General features: G+C 44.4%; 1 protein-coding gene and 1 pseudogene across 1 annotated transcript; one reads left to right on the forward strand and one right to left on the reverse strand.

The window, feature by feature from the left end:
• The first annotated feature begins 3,364 nt into the window (after window positions 1-3,364).
• LOC118357085 (39S ribosomal protein L45, mitochondrial) lies at window positions 3,365-4,674 on the forward strand. The gene has a single exon (XM_035728106.1). It carries the CDS (start codon window positions 3,371-3,373, stop codon window positions 4,289-4,291), a length of 921 nt encoding a protein of 306 aa, XP_035583999.1. The 5' UTR covers window positions 3,365-3,370; the 3' UTR covers window positions 4,292-4,674.
• A 9,944-nt stretch (window positions 4,675-14,618) lies between these two features.
• On the reverse strand, window positions 14,619-14,991 carry LOC113909154 (annotated as a pseudogene).
• Between the last annotated feature and the right edge of the window lie 607 nt (window positions 14,992-15,598).

Genomic DNA, 15,598 nt, shown 5'->3' on the forward strand with positions numbered 1-15,598 from the left:
AGGAAACAGACTCAGAAAGGTTAACTCATTTTCCAAAGATTACACAGGAAATTAGTGACATACCCTGGACTCACACTGCACTTGACCGAAAGCCCCCATGCGTGAACGCTTGTCTGTTGATATGCCACCCCCTGTCTGCGGTAGCGGCTACCCAGGGAACTGACTTGGAAGATTTGTGAGGCCATATCCACCAATGAACAACATGAGCACTGACATGACAAAGTACTCATGGAGCTTTTGGACGTCAAGAAATTGTTTGAGGAGCACTGAGCAGAGAACAGTTGATTTTTCTTTTAATTTTTATTTATTTATTTTTGAGAGAGAGAGAGCACAAGCAGGGGGAGTGGGAGAGGGAGAAGCAGGCTCCCCACTGAGCAGGGAGCCCGATGTGGGGCTCAATCCCAGGACCCCGGGACATGACCCGAGCCAAAGGAAGATGCTTAACCAACTGAGCCACCCAGGCACCGATTTTTTTTTTTTTTAAGTAAACTCTACATCCAACATGGGGCTTGAACTCAAGTCCCTGAGATCAAAACTCACATGCTTTACCGACCTAGCCAGCCAGGCACCCCACGAACAGTTGGTTTTTACTAGATGGTGGAAGGTTTCCTAGAAGAGGTGTTATTTAAGCAAGTCTTCCAAGGAATGACCGGTGGAAAGTGTGAGAAAGCACAAGTTGGGGAAACAGTGTAAGCAAAGCCAGGGAATGGTAAGGACGGATTGTGTATGGGTATGTGTGCGTGTGTATGTGTCCCGCTTACCCCCTAGCTCCCTCACTCGTCTCCAAAAGCAGAGACCACAAGATGCCTGAAGAAGTCCAAGTGGAACCTCTTTAGAAAGATGCCCAATCGCCTGGGTGGCTCAGATGGTTGAGCGTCTGCCTTCGGCTCAGGTCATGATCCCAGGGTCCTGGGATCGAGTCCCGCATCGGGCTCCCTGCTCCTTTGGAGCCTGCTTCTCCCTCTGCTTCTTTCTCTCTCTCTCTCTCCCTCTGTCTCTCATGAATAAGTAAATAAAATCTTAAAAAAAAAAAAAAAAGAAAGAAAGATGCCCAATCCTTGCAGGGGGTGTGACCTCCTCTTTCCCCAGTTGCCATGGGTTGCTGGTTGGGTAATAGGTGGATACTTTGGGTGAAAGGGGTCATAAATAACCTCTCCCTTCATCACTCCTCATTCCCTTGAAGACTGTATGCAGGTGGCGGAATGCTCAAATCCTCGGTGGAGTGCCACTCTGCTATGAGCCTCTCCAGAAATAGAATGGAGAAAATCTCTCTAGGCCTTTCATGAGATCCCAGGCCGACTGGGAACATTTCTACCACCACTTACATTGCTAGGATAGGGCAACGTAAAGTACTGTGAGGCATCAAACATATCTAAAGACTATCACAGAAAAAAATGTCACATGCACAGATGCCAGTCATGTTCCTCCCTCAGACCCTAGTTAACTGATCCCCATCCAGTCTGGTGAGAAAATGGCCAAGGTCTAGCTTGTCCTGCATGGTACAGAGCCGGGCTCTCTGAGCCATAAGTACCAATGATGTTGTTCAGTTCAGTGGAATCACTGGCCACACTCATCTATCAAAGCATCTGATGTAGCAGAATTCACTTGTGAAGCTTCAACAAAGCTTAATTTCAAGATTGTGCCTTATATTCATCTACTCATTATATACCAACTGATGCTCAGGATAGCCCTTCTCTGGTTCTCATATTCTTTTTATTTTTTTAAGATTTATTTATTTGAGAGAGAGAGCATGAGTAGGGGGAGGAACAGAGAGGGGGAAGGAGAAAGAATCCTCAAGTAGACTCCCCACTGAGCGCTGAGCCTGATGTGGGGCTGGATCCCAGGGCCCTGAGATCAAGACCTGAGCTGAAGTCAAGAGTCAGATGCCCAATGGACTGAGCCACCCAGGCGCCCATCTCGTATTCTTTTTTGTATTGAAACTCTGTGTCTGGAGGTCTGTTTCCCCCCCCAACTATTCTATGTGCTTCTCTTTTTTTAATTTTTAAAAATATTTTTAATCAATTAATTTATTAAATTATTTATTTATTTTAAGTAAATTTCACACCCAATGTGCGGCTCAAACTCACAACCCTGAGATCAAGGGTGGCATGCTCTATCGACTGAGTCAGCTATGTGCTCTTCTACGTGCTTCTTCGGAGAATTGTCCCGTTTATAGCTGCAGCCACAGCACCTTGGGCTGGATCTGGATGGAATAGGTGTGTAATGAGGGTTTACTGAATTAAATCGAATAAGGTGGAGAGATCCAATGTGGAGTTGGTCATGTATTCATATATCCTGTTTGTGACACACCTGTGACTCTGTAGAGCTAGGACAAGCTGTGCTGGGGCCTAGCCGCAAGGCTAAGACCAGAAGGGCTTTGGGTTTCCAAGTTGCCTGGAGAAAGAAGTGTTATGTACCCTGCCCACAGATGATAGATTCAGAGCAAAAGCCCTGCTCAGGAGTAAAAGCAAGCTTCTGGCTTCAGGATCCCCAGATTGTGTTTTGTTTATTTTTTATTTACTTTTAAAGATTTTATTTATTTGTTTGAGAGAGAGAGAAAGATGGAGAGAACAAGTGGGAAGAGGGGCAGAGGGAGAAGCAAACTCCCTGCGGAGCAAGGAGCCCGATGCGGGACTCAGTCCCAGGACCCTGGGATCATGATCGGAGCCGAAGGCAGACGCTTAACCAACTGAACCACCAGGTGCCTTCCCGAGATTGTGTTTTTTTTTTTTTTTTTTTTTTTTTTTTTTTTAAGATTTTATTTATTTATTCATGAGAGACAGAGAGAGAGAGAGAGAGAGAGAGAGAGGCAGAGGGAGAGGCAGGCTCCCCGCCAAGCAGGGCGCCCGATGCGGGACTCGATCTCAGGGCCCTGGGATCATGACCTGAGCCGAAGGCAGACCCTTAATGACTGAGCCACCCAGGCGCCCCTTCTTTTCAATTTTTAAGTAAGCTGTGGGGCTTGAACTCAACCCCAAGATGAAGAGTCACATGCTCTACTGACTGAGCCAGCCAAGCACCCTGATAACCAATAAACTTGTAAAGGGTGTTCAACTTCCCTACTAATCAGGGAAATGCATGTTAAAACCATAATGAGGGGCGCGTGAGTGGCTCAGTCGTTAAGCGTCTGCCTTCGGCTCAGGTCATGATCCCAGGGTCCTGGAATCGAGCCCCGCATCGGGCTCCCTGCTCGGCAGGAAGCCTGCTTCTCCCTCTCCCACTCCCCCTGCTTGTGTTCCCTCTCTTCGCTGTGTCTCTCTCTCTCTCTGTCAAATAAATAAATAAATAAAATCTTAAAAAAAAAAACCATAATGAAATATCATTTCACATCCATTAGATTAGAAACATTTTAAAGTCTGGCGGGACCAAAATGGCAGCCCCCGTGCCGCGGGGGTTGTTTTGTTTATCCAAAGCTCTAGGATGGTGGTCTCGTCAGCCAGTCCTGGTGACTCAGTCCACAGTTGTAGTTCCAGTGAGAACTAAGAAACGTTTCACACCTCCTACTTACAAACCCAAATACAAATCAGAAAAGGAGTTTATAGAATTTGCCCGGAAAGCAGGTCTGGTCATTCCTCCAGAACGTTTGGAACGTCCCCTACATCTGGCCTGTACAGCTGGTATCTTTGACACCTACGTTCCTCCAGAAGGTGATGCTCGCTTGTCATCTCTTGCAAAGGAAGGATTGGCACAGAGAAGTGAGCGATTGAAGAAGAAGGTGGCATCACAATTGTCAATCCGGAAGATAAGAGAACATGATCCGAATTTTAAAATAAAGGACTTCCCTGAAAAAGCTAAGGATATTTTTATTGAAGCTCATCTTTGTCTGAACAACTCAGACCATGACCGGCTTCATACCTTGGTAACTGAAAACTGTTTTCCGGACATGGTCTGGGACATCACCTATAAGACCGTCCGCTGGAGCTTCATAGAATCTTTAGAGCCACCACAGGTGGTTCAGGTTCGCTGTTCGAGTCTCCTGAACCAGGGCAACATATACGGCCAGGTCACTGTCCGCATGCACACCCGGCAGACTCTGGCCATCTATGACCGGTTTGGCCGGCTGATGTACGGACAGGAAGATGTGCCCAGGGATGTCCTGGAGTATGTTGTGTTTGAAAAGCACCTGGTAAATCCCTACGGGAGCTGGAGAATGCATGGCAAGATCATTCCCCCATGGGCACCCCCTAAGCAGACCATCCTTAAGACGGTGATGATCCCTGGGCCCCAGCTGAAACCCTGGGAAGACTATGAAGAGCCACAGGGAGAGGCCTGTAAGCCTCAGCTATCCTGATGGCAAAAATGACTCCTGGGTTGAAACATGTGATGAGGTGGCTGGACTCTGTGGAGTCTGGTAGCTGTGAAGTCCATCATCTCTCCATCATGCTATAGAAAGATCTACCTTTGTCCTTTCCTCTCCTGCTCAGGTGTTTCTAGCCATCTCCTCGGCAACCATGGCTGATGGCTGGTCCCAGGTGGGTGGGTAGCTGATATGCACATACATGAACCCACTTCTTCTTTCTTTTTAAATTGTATGTCTAGGTTCTGAGTCTCAATGGAAGGTATGTTTTGGATACCTGTTTTTTCTGCGGCAGAGACCATCAGGAGCAAACTGGCAGAATTTTCTTTTTAATTACAATGCAGGGATTAGAGTTTGAAATAAAACACTGTCAGGGTGTTGGAAAAAAAAAAAAAAAAAAAAAAAAAAAAAAAAAGAAAAATTTTAAAGTCTGACAAAACTAAGGGTTGACAAGGAAGAATAGTGAAGGAAATTTTTATACATTATTGGTGAGAATGGAAGTTAGTACAACCACTTTGGAGAATACACTATATTTAGTTAAAGATGCACTTACCCTAGGACCTCAGAATTCCACTTCTAGGTGTATATGTATTTCTCTGGAATTCCTACACATGTACACAAGAAGACATACCAAAATGCGCGTTAGAAAAATGAAACTTTCTGTGACAGCAAAACCCAGAAGTGACCTAAATGGCTATCATCAGGAAAACAAATAAATCGCAGTGTGATTATGTACTGAATATGAAAGCAGGGAAATGAATGAAATACAACTACATGTGCCAACATGGATGAATCTCATAAGCGTGATATTGAGGGGGGGTACAGAATATGTACTTAGATACCGATTCATATACAATTTAAACAAGTTAATGCAAACCAATATTATACATTGCTTAGGGATCTGTATCAGTACCTCTATGGAGAGGTGCCTGGCTGGCTCAGTTGGGAGAGCATGTGACTCTTGATCTTGGGATCGGTGAGTTTGAGTCCCACTTTGGGTATTAAGTTTACTTAATAAAAAATATATATTAAAAAATCTCTAGGGGTGCCTGGGTGTCTCAGTCAGTTAAGTGTCTGCTTTCCGCTCAGGTCATGATTCCAGGGTCCTGGGTTCCAGCCCCGCGTCGGGCTCCCTGCTCAGTGGGAAGCCTGCTTCTCCCTCTCCCACTCCCCCTGCTTGTGTTCCCTCTCTCGCTGTCTCTCTCTCTCTCTGTCAAATAAATAAATAAAGTCTTAAAAAAAAAAGAACTTTCATATGCTAAAAAGGACCTACCTACAAGATACCAGAGGTCTTGCCATTGTCTCAAGTGAAGGTTGTTTTTCCCTCTAGCAAGGTATTAACATTAAGACAGTGGGGAGATTCCTGGGAGAACGTTACACACGTTCCCACCCAGAAGTGGGGGGTGGGGGGAGGTTGCAGGGTTTCGGCTTATGCTTTGTCTTCAGCTAGCCTTGGGCTCCCTCATCAGGCATGACTGATTAAGTCACTGATCATTCAAGATTGCTTCAAATCCAGCACCCTCCCTCCCCAGGGGTCAGGGGGTGGGACTGAAAATTCCAACTCTCCCAAACTGGGTGGTTGGCTCCATTGGCAACCAGCCGCCAGCCAGACCTGCATTCCGACAGTCACTTCATTAACATAAGAAAAGACACCTTGGTCACTCTCTACGCTTAGGAAATTCCAAGGGTTGGGGAGCTCTGTGCGGAGGGGCGGAGGGAGAGAATCTCCGGCAGCCTCCTTACTGAGCACAGAGTCTGCCGTGGGGCTCCATCTCACAACCCTGAGATCGTGACCTGAACCGAAGCCAAGAGAAACTTAACCAACTGAGTCACCCAGGTGCCCCTAAATATCTATTTCTTATTATAAATCACAATATCACAGAATGAGAAATGTCAAATTCAGGAGAGTAGAATATGGATTGGGGAAGGGGCGGTAGTTGAGAGAGTATTCACTGGAAACTTTATGTATATTGGTCACATTCTACTGCCTTTTTTTTTTAAGTTTATTTATGTATAATCTCTACACCCCACAACCCCGGGATGAAAGGTCACACGCTCCACCGACGGAGCCAGCCGGGCGCCCCTGAAATTTTATTTCTTCAGCTGTGTGGTAGGTATAAGGTTGTTCTTTGCACTAATCTTTGTTTCTTTTTTTTTTTTTAAAGATTTTATTTATTTATTTGACAGAGAGAGACACAGCGAGAGAGGGAACACAAGCAGGGGGAGTGGGAGAGGGAGAAGCAGGCTTCCCGCCGAGCAGGGAGCCCGATGCGGGGCTCGATCCCAGGACCCTGGAACCATGACCTGAGCCGAAGGCAGACGCTTAACGACTGAGCCACCCAGGCGCCCCTAATCTTTGTTTCTTCTCTATATCTTACATACTGAATTTTTTGAAAACCAGAGTGGGTACTTGTTCAGTAGGAAGACTTGCAGCAGGAAATTATTCTAGAGAGATGATGCCGGGCTGGAGAGGGTGGGCTGTGTTAGGGAAGGAAGTGTCCTTCTGCTTAGCAGAAAAAAGAGTATTTGATGTCATAATAGCAGCAACTTCCATTTATATAACATCCTGAACTTTGTAAATCACTTTCACATACACCAGCTTGTTTAATCATCAACTTGAAAGACAAGTGGAACTATCTTACGATGTGGAAACAGGCTTAGAAAGATTAGGTGACATATTTGTGACGATTTTTGTTAGAGAAAAGTTTAAAAGGATATACAGTAAATGGTGGTCATCTCTAGAAGGTGGAATATCAGGTGATTTTACCCTTTTTTGTTTGTTTGCTTAAGTGTATTTTATGATTTTTAAAAATTTTTATTTAAATTCAATTAATTAACATATAGTATATTATTTGTTTCAGAGGAAGAGTTCAGTGACTCATCAGTTGCTTATAATGCCCAGTGCTCATTCCATCACGGGGCCTCCTTAATGCCCGTCGCCCAGCCACCCCATCCCTCCCACCCCCCTCCCCTCCAGCGACCCTCAGTTTGTTTCCTAGAGTTAAGAGTCTCTTATGGTTTGTCTCCCTCCCTGATTTCATCTTGTTTTATTTTTCCCTCCCTTCCCCTATGATCCTCTGTTTTGTTTCTTAAATTCCACATGAATGAAATCATCTGATAATTATCTTTCTCTGATTGACTTATTTCACTTAGTATAATACTCTCTAGTTTCATCCATGTCATTGGAAATGGTAAGATTTCATTTTTTTTGATGGCTGAGTAATAGTCCATTGTCTGTATATACCACCTCTTCTTTATCCATTCATCTGTCAGTGGACATCTATCTGGCCGCTTTCCACAGTTGGGCTATTGTGGACATTGCTGCTATAAACTTGGGGTGCACGTACCCCTTCGGATCCCTACATTTGTATCTTTGGGGTAAATACCCAGTAGTGCAATTGCTGGGTCATAGGGTAGCTCTATTTTCAACTTTTTGAGGAACCTCCAGACTGTTTTCCAGAGTGGCTGCACCAGCTTGCATTCCCACCAACAGTGTAGGAGGGTTCCACTTTCTCCGCATCCTCGCCAACATTTGTTGTTTCCTGACTGTTAATTTTAGCCATTCTGACTGGTGTGAGGTATCTCATTGTGGTTTTGATCTGTATTTCCCTGATGCTAAGTGACGTTGAGCCTTTTTTCATGTGTCTGCTGGCATTTGTATGTCTTTGGAGAAATGTCTCTTCATGTCTTCTGCCCATTTCTTTTTTTTTATTTTTTTATTTTTTTAAAGATTTTATTTATTTATTCGACAGAGAGAGACAGTGAGAGCAGGAACACAAGCAGGGGGAGTGGGAGAGGGAGAAGCAGGCTTCCCGCGGAGCAGGGAGCCCGATGTGGGGACTCGATCCCAGGACCCTGGGATCATGACCTGAGCCGAAGGCAGACGCTTAACGACTGAGCCACCCAGGTGCCCTCTTCTGCCCATTTCTTGACTGGATTATTTGTTTTTTGGGGTGTTGAGTTGGATACGTTCTTTATAGATCTTGGATACTAACCCTTTATCTGATAAGACATTTGCAAATATCTTCTCCCATTCTGTTGGTTGACTTTTGGTTTAGTTTACTGTTTCCTTTGCTGTGCAAAAGTTTTTTATCTTGATGAGGTCCCAATAGTTCGTTTTTGCCTTTTTTCCCTTGTCTTTGGAGATGTGTCTAGGAAGAAGTTACTAGGAGAAGTTACTGGTCAAAGAGGTTCCTCCTGCCTGTGTGCTCCGCTAGGATTTTGATGGATTCTGTCTCACATTGAGGTCTTTCATCCATTTTGAGTCTATTTTTGTGGAGGGTGTAAGAAAATGGTTCAGTTTCATTCTTCTGCACGTGGCTGTCCAATTTTCCCAACACCATTTGTTGAAGAGACTTTTTTTTTTTAAGATTTTATTTATTTATTTGAGAGAGAGAGAATGAGAGATAGAGAGCATGAGAGGGAAGAGGGTCAGAGGGAGAAGCAGACTCCCTGCTGAGCAGGGAGCCCGATATGGGACTCGATCCCAGGACCCTGGGATCATGACCCGAGCTGAAGGCAGTCGCTTAACCAACTGAGCCACCCAGGCGCCCGTAGAGACTTTTTTCCATTGGACATTCTTTCCTGCTTTATCGAAGATGAGTTGACCATAGGGTTGAGGGTCCTTTTCTGGGCTCTCTATTCTGTTCCATTGATCTATGTCTGTTCCATTGATCCATGTGTCTGTTTTTTGTGCCAGTACCATACTGTCTTGATGATTATAGCTTTGTAATAGAGCTTGAAATCTGGAATTGTGATGCCACCAGCTTTGGTTTCCTTTTTTAGTTTCTGATATTTCTAAGATGAAGATGTGTTAACTTACGAAGTGCAAAAAAATAGTATAGTAGGGAGAGGAAGGGAAGGGAACATGAAAAATGTAAGTGACTTTCTCCATGTCAGATAGTCAAGTTTTTGTCTTTTTTTTTTTTAAGTAAACCCTACCCTCAACATGGGGCTCAAACCCACAACCCCAAGATCAAGACTCTCATGCTCTCCTGACTGAACCAGCCAACCAGGCACCCCTCAGATAGTCCCAAGTTTTTGATCCTGATCCCAAGCCCTAAGTACACAAATGACAAACAACTGAAGAAATAAAAGAAAGAAGCTAACATGTGAAAAATAGGCTTAACTTCAATAACAATCAATGAAATGCAAATTAAAACAATACTGAGAATCATGTCTATTAGTAAAACTGTTTCTCAAGGATAAGGGTGTGGTAAAACTGGTAGTCGTTAATTACTGATAGCATTGTAAATTGGGACAATTTGCTCTGAAAATTATTTGGCAGGAAGTAACCAGAGCTGTAAAAATATTCACACCCTGTGGAAATAATCTAAGATGTGGAAACATTTTTTCCCCCCCGGAGAAAAAAAAGTGTCCATAAGAGCGTTATTTTTTTTTAAGATTTTATTTATTTATTTGACAGAGAGAGAGACACAGTGAGAGGGAACACAAGCAGGGGGAGAGGCAGAGGGAGAAGCAGGCTCCCCGCGGAGCAGGGAGCCTGATGCGGGGCGCGATCCCGGGACCCTGGGATCATGACCTGAGCCGAAGGGAGATGCTTCACTGACTGAGCCACCCAGGCGCCCCAAGAGCATTATTAATGTAGCGGGGCATCCTCATGTAGATGGAGGGTCCACATTTGGCTGTTTATAGAAGGGTGGGCCTATAAGCTTTTAAACGTTTATTTGCACTAGTTTATACACATAAGGATTTGTATTTTACCTGAAAGAGAAATGAAGAAGTATGAGGTCGTGACTGGGAAAGAATGGTGGGGATTGGCCTGGTGTCTGTTTAGGCCTTGGTTCTTGGGTTGTCTTTTTTTTTCCTTTTTTTTTTTTCCCCATAGTATACCCCAACTTTATGAGATTTAAGTGGAAAAGCTCTGTCTCTGGAGGAGTGTTCTGTTTTCCTATCTGTTTTTGTTTTTTTTTTCCTTCCTTGTGAAATACCTTGTAAATAAAAAGTATGTAAGTAATGCCTTTAATTTGAAGAATTATGATGCAAAGCAAACCTGTGTGCTTAGCCCCCAGCTTAAGAAATAGAAACTTAGGGCGACTGGGTGGCTCAGTTGGTTAAGCGATTGCCTTCAGCTCAGGTCATGATCCTGGAGTCCCGGGATCGAGTCCCACATCGGGCTCCTTGCTCAGCAGGGAGCCTGCTTCTCCCTCTGACCTTTCTCTCTCTCATGCTCTCTCTCAAATAAATAAATAAATAAATCTTAAAAAAAAAAAAAAGAAATAGAAACTTAGCATTCTTTTTCCCCATCCCAGTGAAACTCTGCTTCGAATTTTGTATTTATAAATCCTTTGCTTTTCATTACAATGTATGTTTATCTCTACTGCTCCAAGCAATATATTGTTTAATTTAGCCTATTTTTATCTTTACTGTATTTCAACCCTTCTATGTGTATTTTTGTCTTATTTTTTGCATCCAATATTGAGTTTTTGAGGCTCATCATGTTGCTGCATATAAGTGTAGTTTGTTCATTTTCCTTGATGGGCAGTATTCCAGTGTAAATTTACCAAGTTGGTCAGAAGTGGGGGCCCCTAAGTTGGCATTTTGAACCAGCGCACCTGGTGAGACTAATGCAGGTGGGCCTTGGCTCATGCTTTGAAACATATTCTTGGAGGATAAGTCCAAGATCCAGCTCTTCAGTCCCCCAACACTATGCCTCTATCTTTTAGTTTCTTCTTTTTCTTCTTCTTCTTTTTTTTTTTTTTTTAAGTAATCTCTACATCTAGCCTGGGGCTTGAAATCATGACCCTGAGGTTAAGAGTTGCATGCTCTACTAACTGAGCCAGCCAGGTGCCCCTCTACCTTTTAATTTCAGATAAACTGCTCTTCCCCTTTTTTCCAAAAATATTTTCCCATCTTTCTTCACCTAGATAATTCTCTTTTTTTAAAGAAAAATTTTTCGGGGGGAAGCCTGGGTGGTTCAGTCGTTAAGTGTCTGCCTTCAGCTCGGGTCATGATCCCAGGGTCTGGGATCAAGCCCCGCATCGGGCTCCCTGCTCGGCGGGAAGCCTGCTTCTCCCTCTCCCACTCCCCCTGCTTGTGTTCCTTCCTGCTCTTGCTATCTCTTTCTCTGTCAAATAAATAAATAAAATATTTAAAAAATTTTTTTAAATAATCTCTACCCTTGGGGAGCCTGGCTGGCAGTTGGTTGGGTGTCAGACTCTTGATTTCAGCTGAGGTCATGATCTCAGGGTCCTGGGATCGAGCCCTGTGTCAAGCTCCATGCTCAGTGGGGAGTCTGCTGGAGGTTCTCTCTCCCTCCCCCTCTGCCCCTCCCCTCCCACCTCGCTCGCGCTCGCGCTCTCTCTCTCTCCGTGCAATAAATGAACAAAACTTAAAAAAAAAAGTAATCTCTACACTCAGTGTGGGGCTGGAATTTACAGCCCTAAGGTCAAGAATCACATGCTCCACCTACTGAGCCAGCCAGGCGCCCCTAGATAATTCTTATTCTCAAGTCTCCCCATTAAACTATAAACTCCTCCTAGGTGAAGATTATCATCATTATCATTGTTGCCATCGACATTTATGGAGCAGATAAAAGCAGATACTACACAGAGAGTTTTCTGTGTGTCATCTCATTGATCCCCACTCAGCCCCATGAAAAAGGTACTGGCATTATTCTCATTTTGCAGGTAAGGAAATGAGGGTCATAAAGAGTCAGCAACTTGCTCAACGTTCAAGAGCTCTTACATGTGGGCCTCTTTCACTGTCTAGTGTAGGATTTGGTGTGTAGTAAGCACTCAGTAAATGTTTGTTACACTGAACTGAAGGGAAAAGTCAAGGCAGCCCGATGGAAAACCATCCCTTAGGTCAGATGATAGCAGGGGCAGAGAAGCGGAGCCAGAAACAAGACTTGGCTTGCAGGGCTATTACAGAGTTAAAATCTGGGTGGTGCAACTGGGCTTGGGAATGAGGAAGAGACAAGGCATTTCTATTTTTTTTTTTTTTAAACACTCAGGGGCCAAGGGCACCTGGGGGCTCTGTCAGTTAAGTGTCTGCCTTTGGTTCAGGTCATGATCCCAGGGTCCTGGGATCGAGTCCCGTGTTGGGTTCCCTGCTCAGGGGGAGCATGCTTCTCTCCCTCTCCCTGCCACTCCCCCTGCTTGTGCACTCTCTCTCTCTCTCTCTCTCTCTGTCAAATAAATCTTAAAAAAAAAAAAAATACTCAGGGGCCAGTACTTTTCTTCTATTTAATTTTTATAAGTTTATTTTTTTAAGTAATCTCTACACCTAATGTGGGGCTCGAACCGACAACATCAAGATCAAGAGTTGCACACTCTTTGGACTGAGCCAGCCAGGCGGCCCTCCATTTTTTTTTTTTTTTTTTTTGAGTTTGGGCAGTTCTGTATTTATGGAAAATTTCAAAGAAAGTACGTGGTGCTTTTACAATTTAAAAAGAGAGAAAGCAGGGCAGAGGCAGAGACTATGTGACTTGGCACCAACAAAATATAGCAAATAAGGGAGAAAGAGAAATCTAAGCCAAAAGCACGCTAGGGGTGGGAAGCCCTATTAAAAGAGCCTCAACATGACAGCCCTGAGAATAGCCACATATGGATGGAAGTTTGACACACACACATACACACACACCCCCACACACATACACACACACACCCACACACCACACCCACACACACCACACACACCCCCACACACCCCCACACACCACACACACACACCACACACCCCCACACACCACACACACACACACCACACCCACACACCACCCACACACACCCACACCACACACACCACACACACCCACACCACACACACACACACAGAGGAAGGGAAGGAATATAGTAATAGGGTCTAGGAATTATTTTGAGCTATAGAGAAGATTTAATGATCTTGCCTTTGTTCTGTTGTCTCCCAGTGCCTGCCATGATGCTCAGGGATGCGAATCACTTATTGGACACTTGCCCTGGGCCAGACATCATGCTATAAACACTTTATATCATAGATCATCTCAATGCCTTCAGTTTCTCTCTCTGTAATATAACTTACACATAGCCGCCAAATCAGATTTCCTCAGCTACTGATCATGCCTGGCCTCTACTGGACCATCAGCAACATCCCTGGCCTCAGAGAATAATATGTGAAATCCTTAGTTTGGCAACTAAGAGCTTTCTTGGTGTGACCCTCGCTCACGTGTCCAGCTTCGTCTCACACTGTTACTTTTCCAACAGAGTAAGTTCCTTGCCTGTGAGTATGTATCCATTAATCCATCCAGTGAGCATTTATTGACCACCTACTACATTGTCAGACACTATTTTAGGTGTCGGGAAGAGAATGGTAAACAAGAGAAGTGGCTCCCTCCTATCGTGGAGCTTGCCCAAACAAGCAATAAACGAGAAACTATCAGACAGGTGTATGGACTTTGATGACAATAAGAGAGGCTGGTGGGATAGTGAGTATGAGGAGAGGAAGACTCACTTAGATGGGGACAGTCAGGGAAAGTCTCTGCAAGGAGGTGATGGGGACAGTCAGGGAAAGTCTCTGCAAGGAGGTGATGGGGACAGTCAGGGAAAGTCTCTGCAAGGAGGTGATGGGGACAGTCAGGGAAAGTCTCTGCAAGGAGGTGAGTTTCAGGCTGAAAGCTGGTTGATAAATAGGAACCTAAGCAAAGATGTGGGCCAGGAACATTCTGGGCAGAGGAATCTGTAAGGACCAAGGCTCTAAGGTGTGCACAACCTTGGTGTGATCAAGGAATGGAGGGAACGTGAGAAGGAAGGTGATATCAGAGGAGGCTGTGGGGGGGCGGGTGTTGTTAGACCAAGGGAAGCCCTGTAGGTCTGGTTAAAGATTTGGGTTTTTATCTTTTTTTTTTTCCTCTCTCATTCTATAAGGATTTATCATTCCCGAATCACAGTGAAAGAAACTTGGGTCATTTACCAATTTTGTTTTCTATTACGTGCCTTAGAGATACCTCACTAAAAACAGAAATCTGACATAACAGAATAACATTTGCAGAATGTAATATTGTAGTGACGGTACTGAGGTTGATTGTTACAGACATATTAAACTCTTTGAGTATTAAATGGTTACATCCTATTTATACAGAACATTGGCCCAATAATAAAAATAGAGAACAGCAGCTGGAAATTTATCTCATTCAATGTTCAGAGATAAAAGGGTTAACCATTCATTCCATTATTTTCTGTAAGTCCTTTTTTCATACTGAAATCTGATGGCAGTTAAAATCTGATATTCTTTTTTTTTTTTAAAGATTTTATTTATTTATTTGACAGAGAGAGACACAGCGAGAGAGGGAACACAAGCAGAGGGAGTAGCAGGCTTCCTGTGGAGCAGGGAGCCTGATGCGGGGCTCGATCCCAGGACCCCGGGATCATGACCTGAGCCGAAGGCAGACGCTTAACGACTGAGCCACCCAGGCGCCCCAAAATCTGATATTCTTCCAAGCTACTGTATGAAGAGGATGCTGAAGGCCATCGTCACACAGCATACTGCAACGTAAGGACTCTTCCGTGCACCAGTTCTGGCCACTTCCACAACATACCCAACGATCCAGTTTTATTCCTGTCCAGGAGGCTGGGTGCCAAGGATCGGATATAAGCACAGGTACTTATAAGCAGCAAGATTACACTCAACAGACTCTGAAAATGGAAAATGGCAGACGTAGTGAGGCCGGCGAAGCCCCAGCCACCAGATTTGGGTTTTTATCTTAAAAGCAATGGGAAGCTGCAGGCTTTTAAGCAGATAGCTGATGTGATTAGATTTAGGATTTTAAATGATTACTTTGGTTTCTATGAGAAGGAATTAGAGCAAAAACAAAATCAGGGATATCAGTTAGGAGATGAGGGCAGGACTTCAGAAAAGAGGCTGGGGAGTGGCCGTGGGGACAAAGGTCCCACATAGGTTTGAGAGGAACGAGAGAGGGAAAATCGGTGGGGCGTGGTGAGGAAGTGGATTTTGAAGCGATGGAGAGAGGAAGTGTGGAGCACGTGCAATAAGCCAAGGGCCCAGTCATAGGTTAGAAACAAAGGGAAATACACAAAGTCAGCTACCTCAACTCTCACCAGTAGCTTTTAAATATTCCTACTTGTGGCTGTGTGTGTGTGTGTGTGAGTGAGACAGAACCACAAAGCAAGACACACATTGCAAGACACATCCATATGTTTAACATATGGATCGTATTTGATTTAGAACAATACTTAGGTAGATAAATGAAGATGGTGTACTCTTGTATTATCATAAAAGGGAGGCAGAATCATTCCCTGCTAACAGGGATGTGGCTTCCTCTCCTGCTTCAGGCCAGGATAGTAT

The sequence above is a fragment of the Zalophus californianus genome, chromosome 6 (genome assembly GCF_009762305.2).
Source record: "Zalophus californianus isolate mZalCal1 chromosome 6, mZalCal1.pri.v2, whole genome shotgun sequence".
NCBI classification, from domain to species: Eukaryota; Metazoa; Chordata; class Mammalia; order Carnivora; family Otariidae; genus Zalophus; species Zalophus californianus.